The following is a 22,009-nucleotide window of genomic DNA, read 5'->3' as shown; positions in this document are numbered from 1 at the left end:
GAGAAGAGATGGAGAGGCAGTCAGATCAACGTCTGCCTCACAGAACGGTGGGTGGATGGCTGGTGGGCGGGTGGACACTTGGTGGGGGTGGATGGATGGGCGATGGACGGGGGGAAGGCAGGAGGGAAGGAGGGAGGGAGGGAAACAGACAGTGACGGCGAGGATGTACCTGTGAAAATGGAGGTGCAGTGGGTGGATGGACACGCGTGTGAAGGCGGGGACAGGGTGGGGCTGTCCTCCCGAGCCCACCCCCCACGCCCGGCCTGTGCACAGGTCGAACATGAGGCCCTGCTGCCCTCGGAGTCAGGGGAGCCCCTTCGAAGAGCAGGCCCTCTAGACCTTTGGCATTCGAGGCCTGGGTCTGCTCAGAACCTGTTTTCCAAAGTCTTCGTGGTCAAACTCTTGCTGCCTCCCAAGGGGAGCGTGAACATGGACAGCTCGGAGGTGTTAGAAATCAGCTATGTCACACCTTTGTCGCCCGTGGCCCACTTCTGGGGGTGCATCAGGGCTGTGCTCTGCCAGCTGGGGAGCTTCTCCCAGGGGACGCGCCCCTCCTGTCCACCTGGCTGGGTGGGACGTTAGCCGAGGGCAGCAGGCAGAGGCAGCCACATGGCCCACTGGACGGCCAGAGGGGACCAGAGTGGATGGCACTGAGGGGCGAGTGGCGGGTAGGGTGGGCAGTGCCAGGAGAGCAGCCAGCCACTCAGCCCTGATCCAGCACAGCCCCTCTCGGGCTCCTTGGCGCTCGGCCCGGCCTCGGGGACAAGGACAAAGGGTCTGTCTCCTCTGCGGTGGTGACAACCGGCCCCTGCCTTGCAGAACCTGGGGGTCAGGGCCTGCCCACCACAGAGGTGGAGAGGCTCAGGGGAGCCATTGCCCGGGTGCTGGCCCTCTGCCCTCCGTTCTGACTGCCTGAGAGGCCCCGCCAGGCACCCTTCTGCTCCCCTGCTGCAGGCACTGGATGCCAGCCCCGCACAGAGCAAAGCTATTACAACTCCCGCAGAAGCCCCCAGGGCGTGTGGGGCAGCAGCAGTGCAGGCGGGGAAAGGCTCATCCCCGAAGCGCTGTGTCAGCAGCTTCTATCTGGGGCCTGGCAGAGCCCGAGCCCGTGGGCCGGGCTGACCGGGAGCTTGGCTGGCACTGGCGCGGGCACCCAGGTCAGCTCAGGGCTACCAGGCGAGGTTCGAGGTTCAAGGTCCCTGGGCCTCGCCACCCTCAACCGTGCACACTGCGGGCCGGGACCAAGATTGAGGGACCCCTGCCCTTCCCCACCACCCTGAGGGTCGCGCCTGCAGAAGCCTAGAGCCAAATCTTTGGGGGGACCGGGCCCCCACGGCCTCCCCACCACCCTGAGGGTCGCCCCTGCAGAAACCTACAGCCAAATCTTTGGGGGGACCGGGCCCCCACGGCCTCCCCACGGCTCCCCGGCTCAGCTCAGCTTTGCGGACTTGAGAAGCCCACCCCACTCCTACTGTCCCCGGGTGGAGGCCCTGCCCCAGCAGCCCTCAAATCCTTCCTGGGGTTGAGACCAGTCCCGTGCCTCCACCCCAGGTCTCCAGCCCCCTCCAGCCCCTCAGGGCGGCCCTGCCCTGCCCCCCTCTCCTCCCACCCCAGCCTGGCCTGGCCAGGTGGACCGGGGTGTGGATTACCTGTCGCAGGCCCTCGGCGGCCAGCAGCCCGTCCAGCAGTGCCTGCTCGAGGCTGTCCTGTGGCACCACGGGCCTGGCACCCCGAGGGGTAGGTTGCCGATACCCAAAATAAAATCTGCTCCATCCCTCTGACCTCAGCGCCCTCTCTCTGGCTCAGCTGGCTCACGGGACACTGAGCAGACAGCCACCTTCCTCTGCTGGCCGAGCAGGGCCACTGCAGGGCCACGGAGCGCCCACCTGTGGGTGCAGCCCCCAAGAGCACCCCAGGCCCGTGGGAGGTGTGGCCGGCAGCTCCCAGGAGCGAGACACCCACAGTCGGCGGGGCTGGGTGCACACGGGGCTTCCCAGACTCAGCGCTGCCTGCTGCGCCCTCCCCAGGCGTGCACCTTCCACCGCGGGGGCGGGGGTGGTGTGTGACTCTAGCAGAGTGAGGGGACCCAGCCCGGGAAGGGCTGTCAGCTCCCACCGTGAGGACGAGCTGGGCCAGGGCGGCCCCAGCATCCGCTTGGGGGCCTTTTGCAGAAGTGGCTCTACAGCTGACCCCACGGGACAGAAAGTTGGTCAGAGTCAGCCGAGGGTCGGGCATGCGTGTGGCCCGTCAAACGCTCTCCCATCCGAGGACCTGGACAGGAGGAGGAACTCAGGGTTCGGACAAGGGAGGCGGGAACGGCCCCAGCAGCTCTGGCCTTCGGGGGCTTCCCGCCCCCAGGAGCTCTGGGGAGGGGCTCTGTCCTGCCCACTGGGGGCCCAGGGCTCTGGCTCCCCTTGCTGTGGACGGTGGGCCCACCCTGCCTATCTCGGGTCCCCGTAGCCTTGTCTCCAATGTGTAGAAATCGGATGAGGTGCTGAGAGAAACCTTCCAGAAGGCTCTGGGGACCCAGAGTGGGGCGCAGAGCCAGGGGAAGCCCGGGCTGGGGTGTGAGAGCCAGTCGTCCTGACGGCCCTAAGCCTCCAGAAGGCAGGCGCTTCATCTGGGTCTCCTTGGGGCCAAGCCCTGTCCCGCGCTCCAGCCCACCAGCCGTTGCTCTGGATCAGGTCAGCATCCATGGCCCCCGCCATCCGTGACCGACCAGCCCCTCGCCTGGAGCCTTCCACGTCTGGAAGGAGGCTTGGGGCTTCTCTTTCCTACTCTGTGTCTCGGTTTCCCTGATTCGAGGCGGGGGGCGTAGGAGCTCGTGGCCTCACTGGCCAGCGTGGGGACCATGGAAAGCCCCGGGTGAGGTGTCTGCCGGTTGGATGGTGCCACCTGGAGTCCCGAGCAAAGAAAGACTGGGCTCCACGGGCGAACGGTGGAGCCCGCTGTGGGCAGCACCCTGAGCCTGGCCCGTGGCGAGAGAGGGGCCTGCAGGGTCAGGACCCCCACACAGCGAGCTCCCGGGCAGACCTCAGAGGTGTGGCCCCTAGCGTTGGGAGGCACCAGCCACTGGGGAGATGCCAGACCCCCCAGTCAGACTTGAGTTAGTATTTCTGTTGCCCATTTATGCTGTATGTCCTAACGCCATCACGCAGAGACCCACTCAGTGGGGCTCGGACCTGCTGAGGGCCTGGCCGAAGACTCACAGGGTCTTCCACTCCTTGGGGGTCTCAGGGACCTCCTGCCGCTGCCTCTCATGGGGAGGCGGAGGGGGCCTGGGGCCTGCGTAATGCAAACTGGCCGGGCAGACGCCTTTCCTGGGCAGACACCTCGGAGGGAGGGGCAGCTCCCCCGGGGAAGAAGGGGCCCCAGCTCTGGGGACCCCACACCAGCCTGGCCCAAGGAGAGCCCTCAGCTTCCTCCCTAGGGCCACCCAATGCCCTCCTTCACCCGCCTCCGCCCGTGAAGAATGTGCCCACTGTCAGAGAGTAAAAATAGAAGCTGACACTTCCTGGGGGAGGAGGGCGGCCCTCGTCTCCTTCCCCCCCATCCTCGCCTCCTTGGGCCCCCTCCTCTGTTCTTGCTATACTTGGTAAGGGGCCTCAAGGCACAGCCCCTTCCCGCCCGTCCCACGCAGCCGGGCCACACAGCCCCTGGCCAATGGGCTGCCGGGAAAGATCGAATGTCACTATAACATGAGAGCGTGCGGCGAACAGGCAGTGCCTGAGCCGGTCCTGTCCGCAGGGAGCTCCTGCCCATCTCTCCAGACCCAGCCGCAGGTCAGTACGTCTGAGAGCAGCCCCGGGACCGGGCCGGCCTGCTGTGTGCCAGTGGGCCTGGGTGCGTCCTGGGGTCCCGGGTGCAGGACGCTGTGCCTCCCTAGCCTTTAAGCACAGCGTCCTGGAGACCCAGGAAGCCACCGCAGGGTCCCGACGGTCTGGGGTGCTAGCATCGCGGGGTGACGTTCTCTGAACATCAGAGGCAGAGGAAGCCCTTCCAGACCAGAGTACAGGGGCAGGGGAGGCCCAAGAAGGAGGAAGGAGGGGGTTCCCTGGAAGGCCCGGGGGTGAGCGGGTGGTCCCAAGGCAGACGGCTAGACAACGGTGACGATTCGAGGTGAAGAAGCCGGGAAGGGGTGCTGCCCAGGGCTTCGAGGCCACCTGCTGCGGTGCGGCCGCCCTCCCCGCCCCGGCCTTTCCACGGGGCTCTGCTAAGCTGAGGGGCGCCTCGGCCAGCTTCTCCCAGGAGGCTGGAGCCCTCAGCCCAGCGGCCACCGCCTCTAACGTCGCCGTCTGTAAAGACGACAGCTACGACGGTGGCTGGCGGGGTTCACCACAGGAGTGGGTCTGCGGGGAGGGGTGGCGGGGACCCCAGCAGCCCAGGGGGCAGTGTCCGGAGGCCAAGGCCTGGAGTGGACGGGGCCTGGGCTGGGGGGTGCAGAGGGAGGAGTGGGGAGCTGGGCGTCTGTCCTGTCTGCCCAAGGAAGACGTGTCCCACCTCAGCCTGGACGTGAGGAGCACGAACTCCCAGGAGGCCCCTCCTGTCCTTCCTGTGCCCCCTCGAACCAGGGCTCAGCTGGCCCTCCTGACGTCACAGGACGGGGCGCCTTCACCGGGCAGCAGCCTCTCTGGTGCCCTCAATCATTCTGGGAGGAGATGGGATGTCGGTGGGGGGGCGAGGGTCAGGGAACAGGGTCAGGGCCCACAGCAAGCGAGCAGCAGGGCCTCCTGCCTCCCCGCCCCCATCTTGTCACTTGGGAAGGAAGGAAGGAGAGGGTGTCCCCAAGGAGCGGTGACCTCAGAGGCTGTTTTCACAATGGCCCCTCTGGGGGCAGGACATTAAATGGACAACTGGTTTCCTTCTCAGCTGTCGAAATGCCACCCTGCCCCCAAGCACACCGCACCCTGGGCCCCTCTCAGGGGGAGGGCGGGTGGGACAGAGCAGCCCGTGGTGTCAGCCCCAGGGCTTTGCTGGGAAGAAAAGGAGCCCAGAGCGGCCTCAGTTTCCCTCTTTAGAGGGTATGGCACCCTGCCTGGGTATGCGGGAGCCCGCCTGCACACCCCCTGGGACTCTGGCCCAGAAGACAAGAGGGCCAGCCCCGGGGACCGGCGGGGGGTGGGCGGGGGCAGGGACGCAGGCCGAGACCTGAGCGGGGGCTGCCTTCCCAGTCCCCCCTCCCATCGTCTTGGGTTTCTGGGCCGAGGTGTCTTGGCTAATTTGGGTGCCTATTTCTGGACGTCTCAGCTGCCACTGGCTCCTTAAAAATAACCCACCCCTGGACTCAGGCCACGACCACCCCTTTTCAAGGCGGCTGACAGGTGTCGGGCCCTGCCAGGGGGAGAGGTGGGCACAGTAGGGCGAGGACGGGGGGCTGGGCGGGGCGGGGGCCCGACACCCAGGGGCAGGGCCCACCAGGAGGGTTTGGGCCAAGGGACCGTGAGACCCCAGCTGTAGACCGAGCGAGAGGCTATAACCTGAGGGGGCAGCAGGGCCCCGGGAAGGGACCTCAGGATGTGAGAAAGCTGCTCGGCTTCCTGGAGGGCTTAGCAGAGACCCATCCGTTGGTTAATTTTGCATGGAGCTTAAATTGCTCTGGGAAAATTAACATTCTTGACAGAGGCTTTGGAAAACTGTTCCCACCTTAGCAATGCGATGTAAACGCATTTTTAGATGATGAACTTGTGTTTTTCTTATACAAACCTCCCGGGGCGGGGGGCCATAACTATTGTCTTCAAGTAAGCTGTAGCGAGTTGTCATGAACTCTGTTTTTCGAAACCCGGGGCCAACATTCTGATGCAGCTGCTCCGAGCGTTCCCAGGCCCGGCTGCCTCAGGTCTGTGCGGTGGCCAGCTCACGGATAGACGGTCCCCGAGAGCGCTGGCCCGGTGCCGGCCACACCTGGACACATGCAGCCAGGCTCGGGTACAGGCTTCCCCGCAGACGTTGACACGTTCAAGGGCATCCACAGGGCCTGGGAAAGCAGGCTGAGGGAGGGATGGGGCCGTCCACTCAGTCCTTGGAGGCCATGTGCACCTGGCACGGGCACCAGGCTGAGGGGCCCCCACAGAGAAACAGCCCAGACCCCGTCCTCACGAGCCGGGGCTCGGTCTGCTGTCTGCTGGGGCAAGGGGGAGACGGGGGTGCGTGTGGGGGAACAGAATGTCTCGTGCACGCTTGTGATTCTGGAAGAGGGCTCTGCAGAGGGCCATGGGAGACCCCAGGGGATCCCTGGGCACCCCCAAAGAGGACACGGGGTCCTCACGGGAAACCGTCAGTCAGAGTAGGGGGCCTGGGCTCACACCTGAGGAGGGGGCCTTGTGGGGATGGCGGGCGGAAAGGCCAGGGAAGCTCCAAGGTTCCCACTCGGAGGTGCCAAGCTCTGTAATTTGGGGGCTCCCTGGGAGCCCCCCCCATCTAGGACCGAGAGCAGAGACCACCAAGAGGGAGGTTTTGAGGCCATAGCAGCAGCACGGCTCCGCGGTGCAGAGCAGCCCGCGGGCCCCCGCCCCCGCCCCCCGCCCCCCGCCGGCCTGGACGAGCTGCGTGCATCCTGGATGACCCTCCTCGGGGAATGCTATAGAGAGGATGTCTGCCCTGCCACGACCTTCCAGCATCCCGTCCAGCTCCGGGAGTCCAAGCTCCAGGCTGGAGCCAGGGCAGGAAGGGGGGCGGAATGGGATCAGATCAGGGGCGAAGAGGGCTGGGGGGCCTGGAGCCCTGGAGGAAGCCAGGCGGCCTGCTGGGGAGGCCCCGAGCACAGGAGCCGCCCGCCCAAGGCCGGAGAGTTGGCCCAAGACCCCTGTTGACGGGCGTCCCCTTGCAGCCCCACTCCAAGGGCCCATCCCCCACCCATTCCAGCCCCTCTAGGTCAAGGCAATTCGTAATCCTCGCCCCGGTCTCCCTCCACCCCTGCAGAAACCACCCACCCACCATGTCTGACGAGGAAGTGTGAGTACCCGCCCTGCCTCGGGACCCCTGGACCTTGGCTGTCCTCAGAGGTCAGAGGACCCCCCGCCGAGAGCTCCCACCCCCCTCACCCCCCTCCCCCTCTCTCCCCCACAGTGAACACGTCGAGGGTAAGTGTGGAAGCCAGACTGTCTCTGCATCGGCCTCTAGACAGAAAGTCCAGGTGGGGAGGGCCTTGCCAGCCGCTGCTGGCGCCTCTCCCGGGGAGCCCCCTTTGGAAGCCGCGTCCGACCGCCCCCTCTGTGAATGGGTTCCCACTCCTGCCCTGCACCTCTTCTCAAAGGCCAGGGCCCTGGGCCCAGTCCCTGAGCCACCCGGCCTGTACTGCAGGCTCGTCTGGGCAGCGGGGCCGCCCTCCCAGGATAGGACCTGGGCCTCCGCAGCCCAGACCCCTCCCCGGGAGCCACAGTCACCGCCAGAGCCTCTTCCTCCTCCCGGGCCCCTCTCTGGCCAGCCGGAGTGGCGTGGCAGTGGGCGACGGGGCAGGCGGGCGCCACCCTCCTCGCCTCCCAGGCTGGCCCGCAGCGCGCCCTCTAGCGGGCCCCCCTCCTTTGTTCTACCCCTGGCAGAGCAGAGGAGTAGAGAGGGAAGGTAACCGAGGCAGCCCCGGAAGTGCCCTCGCCCCACCCCCCGGCGTCCCCCCGCCCCACATGTCCACTGTCGTCCCCAGGGGGCCTCCAGTCCCCCCCCACAGACTCAACAAGTAACTGTCCACCTTCCTCATCCTTAATCCCCACTTGCCATCACCCCTAACTGCCCACCTCGTTACTCGATTAATAGGAAGCACTCATTGATCCCTCATTAATACTTTTTGCATTGTTATGTATTATTTATACATAATAACCTCGTCCACGGTGTCCATGGTGTGTGGAGCTACCTGGGATTTGGTTGTGAAGACACTCACCTCATTAATAGCAAGTCTGGGTGTGTGGGCCCTGTCTGCCTCTCCACAGCTCTGCCTCTCTCTGTCTCTGCCTGTGTCTCTGTCTCTCTGTCTCTCTCTGTTTCTCCCAGCATCCTCCCCCTCCCCCCTCCCTCTGGGAGCAGGAACCTCCAGGCAGATCTGGAGACCCCTCCCTAGCCCAAGTCTGTGGGAGCCTCCTGGTGGGTCGTGCCCAGGCAGGCGTGGGAGCGGAGCCACGGCCCCTGGGAAGGGTGCGCACGGGTGGTTCTCAGGCCCGACGGGCGCTCGTGCGCGGCCGCTGGCACCCGCTCAACCGCGGGAAGGCTTTCCCGAACTCCACCAGGCAGGCTTCTCCTGTGGGGCGTTCTGGGCGCTAGGTTTTGAAAATATTTTGAAAACACTTGGCTGCCCTAACAACGTGAGCAAAACATTTCTTTTTCTGCTGAAAAGGTAGAAAGACTCCTTTCTGAGAGGGAGCCATGGTCCCGGGAGCCACCCTTCGCCAGGGAAGGCGATGGGGCCGGGGGGGGGACAGGTCCCCCGAGCTGGGTCCTCTAAGACCTGCCTTGGCCGCCCGCTTTCAGGCCCACATCTCCTGGGCTTGTCCCATAACACCTTCAGAGTCAAACTTAGCGAGACCCGCTGGTGCATAGGCACCGCAGCCCAGAGCAGGCTCCCCGCGGATGGGGAAGGGGCTCGGAGACCCCCAGGGCCGGAAGGAGGTCACACTGCAGAGGCGAGGCCGAGGCCTGAGCTCTCTGAGGTCCTGCAGGCCCTCGAAGCAGGGCCAGCCTCCCCCCGTCCCTGGAGCGCCTGCTGCCCACCACCCTCCCCCGCACCTGGGACTGCCTCCCTTCCCTGCCCCCACCACGTGGCCCCTAACAGCTGTCCTGTTCCCTCTCTCCCTCCTGCACCCTCTGGCTCCCTCCTCAGAAGAGGCCCAGGAGGAAGGTAAGTGGGGTCCAGGACCCCAGCCCCCCGCCCGCCCTCCAGCCCTCTGCCCCCCGACCTCAGTGACCCTGCGTGCCCCCACCGCCTAAGGACGTGCAGTGTGCTCCTGGCCTAACCTCTCCTCTCTCCTCCTGTCACCGCACACCCAGCGCCCCCCTCGCCCGCAGAAGCCCATGAGGTCCACGAGGAAGGTACGAGGACACAGGGCTTCTGGCCACATGGGGCGCCCGGGGCTGGCTGGGGCGCGCAGCGGGGGGCGGAGGGGAACGGTCAGGCGCCAGCCAGCCAAGGGGCCCCCACATGTGGCCCCAGCGTAACCCATTAACCACGGCCAGTGCTTGACCAGATAGGGGGCCCCGAGGGCCCGTACCCCCAAACGTGGGCAGGGTGGCAGACGGGGTCCTCCACCCCCCGGCCCAGGGAGGGCTGGTCAGTGGGGGGACTGCTGGACCAGATGTAGACCTAGCTGCCCCAGAGACAGCCCTGAAGCCAGGCTTCCTCCCCAGGGTGGGTACCTCAGAGCCCCGCAGCGCCTGACCCCTCGGCAGGGCCAGGGACCCGGGCTGGATCTCGGTGAGCACAGGGCAATGGCGGAGCAGGCCCCGCGGTCAGCGCCCTGAGCCGGGCCCGTCAGCCCCTCGCTGGAGCCCTTGTCACTCCCCAGCCGTGCTTGGGTCCTTGGTCAGAGCAGCTGAGGGCTGGCACCTGTTGCCCAAGCACCCTGGCAGGCGTGTCCCCCACTCTCGGGCTGGTAGGAAGCTTCCTGGGCTACAGGCCCCCAGCCCCTGGTGCCATCCCGCCAGGTCACAGCCCTGCCCCTGCATGGAAGTCCTTCTGGGGGGCCTGAAGAAGGCGGGAAGAGGGGAGGCGGCAGAGGCAGGCAGGGCCCCGACAGCCCCGTGCCCAGCAGCGAAGTCCTGACAGGAGCAGAGAGGGGGGCTGGAAACTCCGAGGACAGGCAGGGACGGGACCTGGGGGGACGCTGCCCCGAGCCAGCACTGCCCTTGTCTCGCTCACTCCCCGCACCCTCCCCACCCCTCGGCCTCGGCCACTGACCCTCCCATGGCCACCGGCTGTCTCCATTAACCTTGGATCCTTTCTCCTTTGACCTCTGACCCACGCATGGCCTCTTGTTCCATGGCCTCCTTAGTCCATGAAGTTCATGAACCAGGTATGTGCCATGACTTCAGTCTCGTGTGGGTGCGTGTGCACACGTGCCCGTGTGTGGGTGTGAGCTGCCTCCCGGCCGCGGAGGAACGAGAGGGGCCGCGTAACCTACTCACCGTGTGTTCTGCTCGCCCGCTGCTCCCCTCCCCTCAGCCTCTGCCCCAAGGTTCACAGCTGGTTCTCTCTCTTCCCCCCCTTTCCCCCCACGGTGCCGCTTTTGCAGAGGAAGTCCAGGAAGGTAGGTTCGCCCCCGACCCCAGTCCCCGTACCGGGGCCTGAGCCCCCACCACTTCTTCCTCCTTCCCTGCATGACTCTCGCTGCCATTCCTGCTGGGGACAGGGTGGGGACAGTCAGGCCTGCGGCGCTGGCTCAGGTGGGACTGGCTGCCGGGAGGCAGGCAGAGGGCCTTCAGGGCTGGGGGGACGAGGCCGTTCCCGGGTCACCGGCAGGCAGATGGAGGCGGTCAGCCTCGAGGTCAAGAGCAGAGCCGAGTGTAGGGCCTGAGAGGGGTGTGGGCCTCGGGAGGTTGTGCTGGGGTCCACTGGGACCCTCGGGATCCACCAGGGTTTGGTGGGGAAGAGCAGAGGAGGAGAGGCAGGGCAGGTGGCCTCCGCCCTGCCCCAGATAGCAGGGCAGAGAGGGGAAGTAAGGCGGGGGCTAAAGGAAGGGTGGAGAGGCAAGTGGGGTGAAGCAGAAAGTCAGGCTGAGGCTGAGGTGGGGATGTCGGGGACCCGGAGCAGCTGGGGGCCTTGCGTGCAAACGAGCAATCAGTCAGGTCCCGGCATCCCACCCATCGCCTGGGCCGGAGCCAGACACACCCAGGCGCGAGGAGGCCCCCTGGGTGGGCCTGCCCTACCCGCAGCGGGGCTGGCCGTACCCCGGGGTGGAGGTGACGGCGGTGCGGGCTCAAGTCAGCGCCCTAGTCGGGCAGCCCCTGCCTTCACACAATGTCTCAGGGGGCCACAGGGGGCCTCCCGGCTGGGCCAGAACCCGGAGCACAGCCCCCGAAGCGAGGCCACCTGTAAGAGAAAGGGGCGTGCCGGCCCTGAGGGTCGGGCAGTGAATGGTGAGCCTTGCAGGAGCCAGGGAGCAGGCAAGGGCTGTGGTGGTCACAAGGTCACCAGGTCACCCTGGAACCAGCCCTGAGGCCAACAGACAGACAGACAGGGCTGGGGATGCCTGGCCGCTGCCCGCTTGCCTGCTGCCTGGGGAGCTTTGCTGCATGGCACCTGGCCTCCCCCCATACCCTCCCCTGGCGTCTGCTCCCAAAGCGCCGTCTCCCTCAGTCTCCCCAAGCTCATAGCCTCCCACCAGGTGCGGTGGGGGGAAGTGAGGTCAGGCCCACCTGAAAACTGAGCAGTGCCAGGGAGCTGGGGGCGCTCTTTGTGGGCGTGGGGTTGGGTGCTAAGGAACCGCGCGATCTGTGAGCTGAGGGGGATGTGAGGGGAGACCCTGCCAAAGGCCCTCCCACCCCCAACAGGCCTGGGGCCAGACCAAGTGCAGGGGGGTGTTGGCGGTTCAGACAGGCTGATGGCCAGGCGTCATTGCCACCAAAGGGCCCAGGGCAGGGACTGAAGGATGGGGCTAGGGTGCTGCCAGCCCCCCTGCAGATCCCGGGCTGCATCCAGGCCGGCCAGGACCTCCCCAGGGCCCGGGAAGGCAGGGAGGGTCAAATGAAGCAGCCCGCCACGTGAGGGCGGCTGGGTTAGCCCAGCCAGGTGGGGGTCTCAGGTCTGAAGGCTGCAGCCCGGACAGGCCACCTGTCATAAGGCCAGTCCTGTGAGATGGCCCAGCCAAGCTCTGGAAGAGAAGCCTCTTAAGGGGCTGGGACAGGCTCCCTTGGGAGTCAGGAGCCCCCACTTTGGGGCCGAGCTGACCCAAGGCCCTTCGGGGCTCTGTGTGAGCACCCTCGTGGCCTTGGGCTGGGACTGGAACTAGCCAGGCTTCTGCAGGTCTGAGGCCCCAAGAAGCTTTGTTAACCGAGTTGTTCCAGACCCCCTCAGGCTTCAGCCCAACCAAACCCAGGCGTTCGGTCCCCAGAACCGCTCACCCCCAGTGGAAAGACTCAAAGAAGCCAGCAGCCAGCACCCACAGGCCGTCAGTGGCCTCTCCAGCCACGGCCAGCCTCCTGGGGTGGGGCCGGGTCTCTCCTGGGGCATCCTGGCCGCACAGCTCCTCCAGCCCCTACCCGGATGCAAGTTCTCTGGCCTTCAGCTGGGGTCACAAACAGGGTCCAGGCCAACGCACACCCAGGGGAAGAGGGGTCGGGGTGTGCCCCCTGGCTGGTGCCTGCCCTGGGCCCTCACCCCCGCAGCCCTGCCGCTTCCTCTTGCGTGTGCGCTTTCCTGAAGATGCCGAGGAAGGGTGGGAGGGTGAGGCAGGTAAGGCCCCTGGCCGCACGCAGCTCGTCCACACAGACCCGCAGACGCGCCTGCCCGCCCGTCTGTCCTCTTCTCCCAGCACCGGGGCCTCCAAAGGCCAGGCCATGCTGCTTCGCTCTGCGTCTGCCTCGGGACTTAGCACTGCCTGACACCATGATGGGGCGGTCAGTGGGGAACGGCCAGCAGACCGGAGCCTGGGCAGGGGAATGCTCCCCCCACCCCCGGTCTTTGCCCCCCCTCCGCCCCCCCCCCCCACCGCCATCTCTGGTCTTTCTCTCCTGCCTCTGCCCCCTGAGGATGCTCTATGTCTGAGCTCCGTTTTCCCTTCTCCCACCAGTGTCCTGGGCCCCTCACCCGAGCTCCCCTCCTCAGACCCCACAGGGACCTCCGTGGGTCCAGAGTGGGGGCAAGACCCCCTTTGCCCCTGGTGGGGTCTTTGCCCCCAGCCTGAGGCCCCCAGGGACCCGTTGGCCGGAGTGCGCTGTCCATCTCACTTGGTCTCTCTCCCCTCTCCCCTCTCCCCACGCCGGTGCCCTGCTGACCAGAGGAGAAGCCAAGACTCAAGTGAGTGTGGGGTGGGCAGAGATGGACGTCGGGCGGGGTGGGCGGGCAGGGTGAGGCCTGGAGCCCATGCTTGGAGGAGAAGCCCGGGCGGGCAGGCTGGACGGGGCCCGAGGCCACCTGTGGAACCAGGTGCCCCAGGGCTGGGCTCCGGGCCCCCCCGAGGAAGGCAGCAAAGTGCATTAGGCTCTGGAGACCCAACCCCCTGAGAGCAGCAGCCGCTTCTTTGCTCCTTGGTTTGGTGTTGAAGGCTCCAGATTTCTGCTGAGACATCATGGGAATGGGGTCACTGGGGACAGCCCCCCACACACACACACAGGTGGGGGTCAGACCTCCCAGAGACGGGCGGAGACAGACTCTGGAAGTCCAGTCGGGCGTGGTTCTGCCCCGGATCATCCAGTGTTGGCAAGGAGACCTTCCTGCAGGAGGAGACGATGGACGGAGGGAGGAAGGGGTGCAGGAAGTTGGGGAAGACAGGGCAGAGAGAGGGAGGCCCCACGCAGCTCCCTGTGCCCTCTCCGGCACCCCCGTACCGGCCTGCTGCCCTCCATCTCCCAGGGCCCTAGATGTGAAATAGGCGTGAAAGTGGGGAGGTGGGAAGGAGGGTCTCACCCCTGAAATCCACTTGGGAACAAAACCTTGACCGCAGCCACGATCCCTCCCGTCACGGGGGCCTCGACCCTCTCTGGGGAGCCATCTTCCTTGCTCAAAGGGACTTTCTTTCCCTCGTTTTGCCCACATGTCAGTGAGTGGTTCAGAGATGTTTTGTTTTAATCCGACTTTCCTGACTTTTCTGTTTCTGATAAGTACGTACGAACCCACGGCACTTTGCACATGCTTCATCCCCCTTATCCTTCAGAGGATTCATGCCTGCCTTTGCTCTGCACGGGATGGAATGTCAGCGCGTGTGAGCACATGCCAAGTGTTCGCTCCCACTTAGGGGAGCCTTACGGACTCTCCAGAGAAGACTGGAAATATGTGAACGGATAGCCAGCACATTTCCGTCCGTTACACTTTATTTTTCAGCAGTTTTAAAGAAAGCTGCCGGGTCACAAGATATTTTCTAGTTTTAAAAAAATGTTTGTGCTTTCGTTATGAAAATAAAACACCTCATTAAAGAAAATTTGGAAAATACGTAAAAGTCCAATGAAAAAAAAAATCATCTATAACTCTCCCACCCCGCCTGCCAGACTGCGGAAAAGAGTAGAAAGGCATAAAAAGGCCTTATTTCTTCCTACTTTTTTTCCATGCATAGGGCTCGGAAAAAGAGACTGAAACTGAGCTGTTTTTCAAACATCGTCCTGTCTATACAGCCTTGAATTCTGCTTCTTTTTAAAATGCAGCGCTGTCTCTAAGTATTTTTCCGTGTTTTTCCATAGTCTTCTTAAATATTTTGAATGGTCACATAATATTCCATCAATTGAACAAACCATAATTTTCCTAACCATTCCTCTATTGCAGGATATTAAGGCTTTCCCCAATATTTTACTATCATAAATAACGCTGGGTGGAAAGCATTTTCTGTCTTTCGGGTTATTTCCCTAGGCCTCATTCCCAGAATGGAATTACTGGGTCAAAGAGTAGGAACGTTCTTAAGGCTTTTGATATCGTCTGCCAAACGGCGTCCACGAGGGCCGCCAGCGCGGTCTCCACACCGCATGCCCGGGGACCGCGACGTGCCTGCACACGGAGCCTCTGACGGATGGATGAGAAACGGCCTCTCTGGGTTGTTTTCCTTCGCATTCCTTTGATGGCCTTTCCCTCGTGTGTTGACTGGTGGTCTTTCTTCTTGGGGAGCTGCTAGCTTACGCTCTCTGCCCATTTATCTAACGGCGGGGGTGTCTCTGTGTTTTCTTAATCATCGGTTTGCATAAGGATATAAGTCTTCTCTGTATTTGCTGAAAAGATTTTTCTAGTCTGGTTTTTCTTTCCCCCCTTTTGCGTTGTGTCTTTTTCCATGTCCATAAGTTTTTCATTTGCATGGAGTTCCCGAGCAGGACCTTCCGAGCTTAGAAAATCCTTTCCTGCGCCAGCATCCCGGTCCATATTCAGTTCCACTTTCCTCTTTTTTGGAGAAATTGCTGTTGTTCTTGTTGACTTAACTCTTTGCTCCATCTGAAATGTATTCAGGGGAGGGTGGAGACCATGGCTGTTACAGCCGGCCGGATTCAGGGAGAGGTCTCATTTCTTCTTCGCACTGCTTTCTGCCCAGCCCCCCTTCCTCTGGGTCCCCAGAAAGAAAGATCAAAGAGAGGCCAGAGAAACGCAAAGGGTCATCCGAGACAGCCGTTCCTGACCACAGAGGCCAAAGGCCCTGGGAGGGTGTGCGGTGACCACCCTGCCCTCTGGTCTGACCTCGCCACATTTGTTTGTTTGTTTGAGAAAGAAAGCTAGGCTACCCTTCCTGGACAGAGCGGGGTGAGACAGCTCTTGCGAGGTCCAGAAGTTGGCAAAACAGAGGGATGCTTGAAACGTCCTCGAAGGATCAAGCCATTCTGGGGACAGTGGGTTATATGTGTGATAAGAGCAAAGGTCAGGCAGTGTGTCCCCAGCCAGGTGCCAGGCTGAAAGGCGGGAGGGCCAGGCCAGGTTGGGTCAGGCCAGCTGTCCTGGTGGGGTCCCCACTCGTCTCCACTCATGAGCCTCTCTCTCTTCTTCAGACTCACTGCTCCTAAGATCCCGGAAGGGGAGAAAGTAGACTTCGATGTAAGTTTCCGGGACCCAGATCAACACACCCTCCCCGCAGCCCCCAGCTTTCAGGCTGCAGGCTAGGCCTGAGGAGGTCACCTCCTCCAGAGCAGCCAGAGCTAAGGCTCCCTGGTTCCAGAGAACCTGGACTCACCACGGGGAGGGCACCGCTCCTACCCTGTGGCTAAGGGAGCAGGCAGCCGCCGGCCCCCAGGAGGGCCAGGGAGCCCGGAGTTCCGGAGAAGGGCTGGGGGTGAAGGGCCTGTTCCACACAGGACATCCAGAAGAAGCGGCAGAACAAAGACCTCATGGAGTTGCAGGCTCTCATCGACAGCCACTTCGAGGCCCGGAAGAAGGAGGAAGAGGAGCTGGTCGCGCTCAAGGAGAGAATCGTGAGTGCCGGCAGCCGTGGGCGGGCGCGGGCCCGGGGTGGCCAGGCCGCAGTGACCCGGCCCTCGTCTGGCTGCAGGAGAAGCGCCGTGCGGAGAGAGCTGAACAGCAGAGGATCCGGGCCGAGAAGGAGAGGGAGCGCCAGAACAGGCTGGCGGTGAGGCACCCCCCGCCTCCAGCCCCCGGCCCCAGAAACGCAGGGCTCCCAGACCCCCCTTCTCCCGACGTTCCCCTTGACACTGGCCAAGGACCCGGGCCGGTGGCTAAGGTCCCCACGCCCCGCAGGACCCCCGCGAGAGGGCTGACCCGACCAGGACCTGGACCTTCCAGAAGGTTCCAAGCCCAGGCAGTCCTCGATGCCTGCCCTGAAGTCTCGGGGTGGGGTCTCCGCAGGAGGAGAAAGCCCGGCGGGAGGAAGAGGACGCCAAGAGGAAGGCCGAGGACGACCTGAAGAAGAAGAAGGCCCTGTCCTCCATGGGCGTCAACTACAGCAGCTACCTGGCCAAGGTGAGCACGGGGCCTGTGGCCCGGGGGTCCCCGCCACGCCCTCAGGCCGGCCGTGCCACGTCCCCACTGTCGTGTCCCCTCAGGCTGACCAGAAGAGAGGCAAGAAGCAGACGGCCCGGGAGATGAAGAAGAAAGTCCTGGCCGAGCGGCGGAAGCCCCTCAACATCGACCACCTCAGCGAGGAGAAGCTCACGTGAGGATGCCCCTCGGGGTGTGGGGGGGCCCGGCCCCAGCCTCCCGGGGCTGACCTGCCAACCCTCCCTCTCTGCCGCTCCCTCCCCAGGGACAAGGCCAAGGAGCTCTGGGAAACCCTGTACCAGCTGGAGACCAACAAGTTTGAGTACGCGGAGAAGCTGAAGCGCCAGAAATACGAAGTGAGTGAAGCACCTCTGCCCTCATCTGCCAGCGGGCACCCCTGGACACCCCTGAGTCCCCTCGGACCCCGACGAGGCCCCTGTCCTGCGGGGGACCCTGCCTGGGTGTCCTCCAGGCCAGTCTCCCCACATCATTCTGGCTCCCAGGGCTGGCGAGAGGGAGCATTGGGGCAGAGTGCCCTCGGGGGGCTGGGGGGAGACCGTGGAAAGCCAGCAGTGTCCCAAGCCCACCAGGTTGGCACCGAGCTCCTTTGTGGTGGGGGTCCTCCCCAGTCCCCTCCCAGGCCCCCAAGCTCAGAGCTGGGGAGGGGGCTGGGACAGTGCCCCTCCCCCAGGGGTTGGGCGCCAGGAGTTGCCTGAGAGGGGCTCACGACTCAGGACGGCAGCCCTGGGTGGACACCGTCCCTCGGAGTCTGGGCCTGGGGGTGGGGCTGGGGGCACCAGTCCTGGGGAAGGACCCGCTGCGTGAAGCACAGACCCTTCTGGCCTCCAGGGTCCCGGGGAGAGGACCTTCCGCTCTCAGGGCACCTCTCCCAGCTTCCTCTACTGGCCCCTGAGATGGAGGGTGTGGGAGACCAGTACTGACAGACAGGCAAGTCCTGCCTCCTTCTCAGGATCCCGGTGCCCTTGGGCGAGTTGCCTGGTCTTCCTGAGCCTCGATTTCCCCACCTCTAACTGGAGCGGGACCACGCCCATCCCTGGCCACCCCCAGGGGCATGTGTATCGCTGCCGGCCCGCAGGCAGGACCAGGCGTGGGGGCATCACGGCTCTCTGCTGATACTCCCCTGGGAGGGCCGGCCTCGGAAATGGGCTTCAGAGAGAGCCCAGAGCGGCCCTACTCCTGTCCAGGAGGCTGAGCCGGGGCCCGACAGACTGTGCATGGCCCACGATGGGTCCCCGGGCGCTAAAAGAACCACACGAGCCCTGGCCCAGAATAGCCCAGCGCACGGTGGGTGCCGAAGCCTCAACTACCCACCCAGCCCCCTAACCGTCTCGGTCTTTCTAGATCATGAACGTCCGGGCCAGAGTGGAGATGCTGGCCAAGTTGTAAGTAGCCGGAGTCCGCCCTGGGCCAGGCTCTGAGTGTTCATGCACGGTGGGCCTCTCGCATGGCGAAAACCTGGGTCGTTGCAGGTGTCGGCGGCAGGGGGCACGGAGACCCCGGAGGCCTTCCTCTTCTCCTCCCGCCTTCCTCCTCCCCCCTGCCTGCCACCTGGGGGCTGCTGAGGCTGACCTGCCGTCTTGGCTGGCAGCGGGGGCCGGGCCTTGCCTTCCCCCAGCCTCCCCGCCCCGGGCAGTCGGCAGGAGAGAGCAGCTGGGCGGAGGACTGAGAGGCCGCAGGGCTCTGAGCTCGGGCCCACCAGGTAGGGGCTCTGTTTGCAAGCCTCACCTCCGCCCCGTGGCCCCTGCCCCACATCCCGCAGAGTCTGGAAGGTAAGTGGCAGCTCCTGGGCTGTTGTGTGTCATAGCCCAGGTCTCCAGCTCGGGCCATCAAGAGTAGGTCGGAGGCACAAGCCCAAGGGTCCTCCAACCAAAGGAGCCGGGACGCAGTAAGAGTGCCAAGACCTGCCAGGGCCGCCAAGGGGCCCACGGGGCAGGAGGCCACTCCCCGGCCTGGCCCTGCTTGGACGCGGCAGGTAAGTCGCCTGTGTTGTTTGCAGATTACCAACCTCAGGAGCCGCATCGACCAGGCCCAGAAGCAGTGAGTAGCTCTGCCTGTCCCTTGCTCTGCACGGGACACACGGCCGCACGGGTCAGCTGCCACGGGCGCGCCAGGGCCCTGGCTATTTCAGCCTGTGTCGGTGGCAGCCGGCCTTCAGCAGGGTAGTAACAGGACTAGCCAGACGGCCACCTGGGCCAGCATGTCGGGACCCTGCACCCCTGGACCCAGAGCCTCCTCTCAGCCCTAACCCCAGAGCCCAGAAGGATGGCAGCTTGGGGGAGGGCTGGCAGGAGCCCCCTGGGCAGCCTTCAGAGTGGCCTGGTGAAGCCAGACTGGGCTCCCGGACGTGCCAGCAGCGTGTCACTTCAAAGGTGACCTGGGACCAGGAATCAGGGGGCCTGGGCTTTGTCACCAGCTCCTCCGTGGCCCTGGGTGAAATCACTGGTTCCTCAGGACGGTGAACCCTCGGGGTCCATGGGACCCTTTACAATAACTGCTGGGTAAGGCCCGGAGAGGGATCTTGTCCCGGAGCCTGGTGGCCGAGATGGGGCACGCCCCAAGGTGGGCAGTGGGGCTGGTGAAGGAGACGCTCCCTCCTCCCTGCGTCTGTGCAGGGCAGGGGTGTTTGCGGGTCCCTTCGAGAGGGGGCCGTTTGGCCAGGTATGTGCATGGGCACATGTGTGTGCGTGCGTGTGCATGGCTGGGAGGGTTCTCAGGCTGTGGGCACAGCGCCAGCACCCGGCCTTCTCCTGAAGCCTTGGGAGCTGCAGGGCCCATTCCAGCCCGAAGCTGTCCAGAAAAGAGCTCTGATCACCAGCCCATCCTGATGCGGCCCCCAGCTCGCTCCTGGCTCACTGGCGTGCAGAGGGCTCAGCCAGATGGAGCCGGCTCCTGAGGACCACCGTCCCTTGGGGGGGGACCTCCCGACCCCAGGGTCCAGTTCTAACCAGTGGCTGATTCTGGAACAAGACCCTTCCTGCTGCCGAGTCCATCAGGCTGGGACTGCTGGCCTGGAGTGTAGGACCAGAATAGCCCACTGCCCCAGGAGGCTGTGACTCAGGGGGCAGAGACTCTTTTCAGGACAGAGTAACTGGGAAGGTGGCAGCTTCCCACGCGGGCTTGGGTCTGCTTGACGTAGGGCCCCAGAGTCTTCCTGCCGCCTGTGTCTCGAGCCCCTCGGGTGGGGAAGGGAGGGAGGGGGCGGGGGACCAGGCTCTCGCCAGCCCCCACTTAGCCTCACTGACTCCCTCTGCGCAAAGCCGCCCAAGCCTGGCTGGGCAGGTACAGGTGAGTCACTGCTGCTGGATTGGAGCTGGGGGATGCGCTGGGGCTTCCGGAGTCGGACCGGACAGAGCTGCCAGGGTCTGGGGTCTGCCAGGGGCCAGGGGAGGGGTTGGCCAGGGTCCCGGATACCCTCATGCTCAAGACCACCTTGCTTCCCATTTGTAGCAGCAAGAAGGCCGGGACCACGGCCAAGGGCAAAGTCGGCGGGCGCTGGAAGTAAAGCAGCCGAAGAAGTTCCCAGAGGCAGAGACCCTCAGCCTGTGGGGCCCACATGGAGGCATCCAGCTCCCGGGCACCTCCTGTGTCTCTGTCCTCGCTGCTGCCAACCTCTGGGGTCTGTAAATAAAGCTAGCAGACTCCCCTCGGACAGGTGTGCCCTGGCTCATGCATGGGGCCCTGGGGGGGCGGTGGCCATTCTGCAGCTAGGGGGCCCGCAGGACCCTGGGCACTCATCTTAGGGGTCAGCTCAGGAGACCGCGGGGCCATGGCTCTACTGTGCCCTGAGCGCTATGCCCCGGACGCCCACCGGCTCTGCCAGTGGCTCCCACTTCTGTCAACGGGTTTTCACCCCTAGAACCTTCTGTCTCCACTCCGAGAGCCCACACACCGCTCAGTTCTGCACCCCAGCGCCCAGCCCCCCAGGTCGGCTCTGAAGCTGGTTTGGGGCATAGAGCTTGGCTTTTGCAGGGGGTCTGGGAGGCAGGCCCAGGGCACAGTGGGACACTTCACAAACGTCCCCCAGAGATGGGGCAGAAGGAGAGTCCAGAGCACGAGAGGTGCACACAGCCCCAGGAAAGGAGTGGAAAAGCACATTTCAGGGAGCAGACACAGCAAACACAGACCGTTCTTTCTGTATTATCTGAGAATACAGTACTCGCTGTGTAATAAGTCTGAAAGTCCTGACCAAATAGAATTACGGAAAATATAAATCACAAAAATTGGATCAAGACATAGGAGCTTGCACAGCCAAGTATCCACAGAGGAAGCTTCCGGAGTCTGGAACCGCCCCCTGGGAAGGCTCTGCAGAGTGGTGGAAAGTAGGGAGCATCTCCGATCAGCCTGCCATGGGGGCCGGGATCCCGACAACGAGGTCGCCCGCCCAGATGGCACATGCACGCACATGGCACGCAACCCAACGCACACATCCATGCCCCCTCATGTACCCTCCCCCGCATATACGTCCATAAATATGCGTGGACTGCGCCCCTCCCCACCCCCGTGACAGGGCTCTTTGCAGTCGGGGCAAATGCTCTGAGCACAGCCACTGTGCTTTCCTGCAGTGATTCGAAGATGAACACCTTCATGTAGTAAATGGTGGGGTCCATTGACCCCCTAGCACTGTCCCTCCACTCGCACAGAACTAACGGGACTAAAGCTGCCCTGGGGAGAGGTGGTCAGCACATGCGAGAAGCAGATTCAGCTCACCGAGATTGTACAGATTCAGAGCAATGCGCACTGAGTCACACATGGCGGAAACCCAGGGAATGAAAAAGTCCGGGATCGGAGTGGGAGATTTTCAAGCACATCTCATAGTCACAGAGAGGGCAGGAGGCTCTAAGTTGAGGGGGCAGGCACGTGAGGTTCAAAGAGAACAGTTAGGCTCGACTGATGGAGGTTGATGGACCACGGTTCCTCCAATCTAGAGCGGCGTGTGAAACATTTCAGAAGCAGATTATAGAGGAGGATTCAGAGCAAGTCTCAGGCTCTAATGGGAATGTCCCAGCCAACGATCTGCAGCCCAGTCAGAACCAAGGGCAGGCAGCTTATTGGCGGACGTTTAGAAATGCAGAAACACACTGAATAGATGGGGAATCACAGAGGAAATTGGGGTGGGACTTGGGAAGCACCTTGGAGCTGAGCAATAATGCGGGACCAGAGCAGGACTTGGTGCTGCTGACCCCAGACCTACAGGGAAATGTCAGGGCCTGAAGGTTGGGGTTGGGGGAGACCCATATTTTTAATAAGTTACACATCACATTCAAGAAGTTAGAAAAGGAACAAAAAACTAAAACAGTAAGAGAAGCATGGAAATGGGTAAGGAGAAGAGAAGGAGACAGTAAAATAAAGGAACAAGATTGGCAGGGAAGGTCAACAGAGAAAAAAATTGGCTCTTCGAAAGGACTGACAAAACAGTCCAACATCTGGCATGAAAATCAGGTAGGAAGGGGA

At 63.6% G+C, this 22,009-nt stretch overlaps 1 protein-coding gene across 6 annotated transcripts; it reads left to right on the top strand.

The window, feature by feature from the left end:
* The first annotated feature begins 3,721 nt into the window (after positions 1-3,721).
* Positions 3,722-20,204, top strand: TNNT3 (troponin T3, fast skeletal type). Of its 6 annotated transcripts, XM_065881293.1 has the most exons (15): positions 3,722-3,782; positions 6,919-6,951; positions 7,066-7,079; positions 7,544-7,560; positions 8,807-8,824; positions 10,215-10,229; positions 12,919-12,937; positions 15,595-15,640; positions 15,898-16,014; positions 16,092-16,169; positions 16,406-16,519; positions 16,603-16,712; positions 16,803-16,893; positions 18,555-18,595; positions 20,006-20,204. In XM_065881293.1, the coding sequence occupies exons 9-15, from the start codon at positions 15,931-15,933 to the stop codon at positions 20,058-20,060; spliced, it is 573 nt and encodes a 190-aa protein (XP_065737365.1). In that variant the 5' UTR covers positions 3,722-3,782; positions 6,919-6,951; positions 7,066-7,079; positions 7,544-7,560; positions 8,807-8,824; positions 10,215-10,229; positions 12,919-12,937; positions 15,595-15,640; positions 15,898-15,930; the 3' UTR covers positions 20,061-20,204. The 6 variants fall into 6 exon arrangements, with proteins under 6 accessions (XP_065737365.1, XP_065737364.1, XP_065737363.1 ...); XM_065881292.1 differs by lacking the exons at positions 3,722-3,782; positions 7,544-7,560; positions 10,215-10,229; positions 18,555-18,595 and adding exons at positions 8,974-9,015; positions 9,975-9,995; positions 17,900-17,940 and having other exon boundaries at positions 6,935-6,951; XM_065881291.1 differs by lacking the exons at positions 3,722-3,782; positions 7,544-7,560; positions 10,215-10,229 and adding exons at positions 8,974-9,015; positions 9,975-9,995 and having other exon boundaries at positions 6,935-6,951; positions 20,006-20,060.
* Positions 20,205-22,009: the final 1,805 nt, after the last annotated feature.

This window comes from Phocoena phocoena, chromosome 8 (assembly GCF_963924675.1).
Source record: "Phocoena phocoena chromosome 8, mPhoPho1.1, whole genome shotgun sequence".
Lineage (NCBI taxonomy): Eukaryota > Metazoa > Chordata > Mammalia > Artiodactyla > Phocoenidae > Phocoena > Phocoena phocoena.
This window is presented reverse-complemented; position numbering and strand designations above follow the sequence as displayed.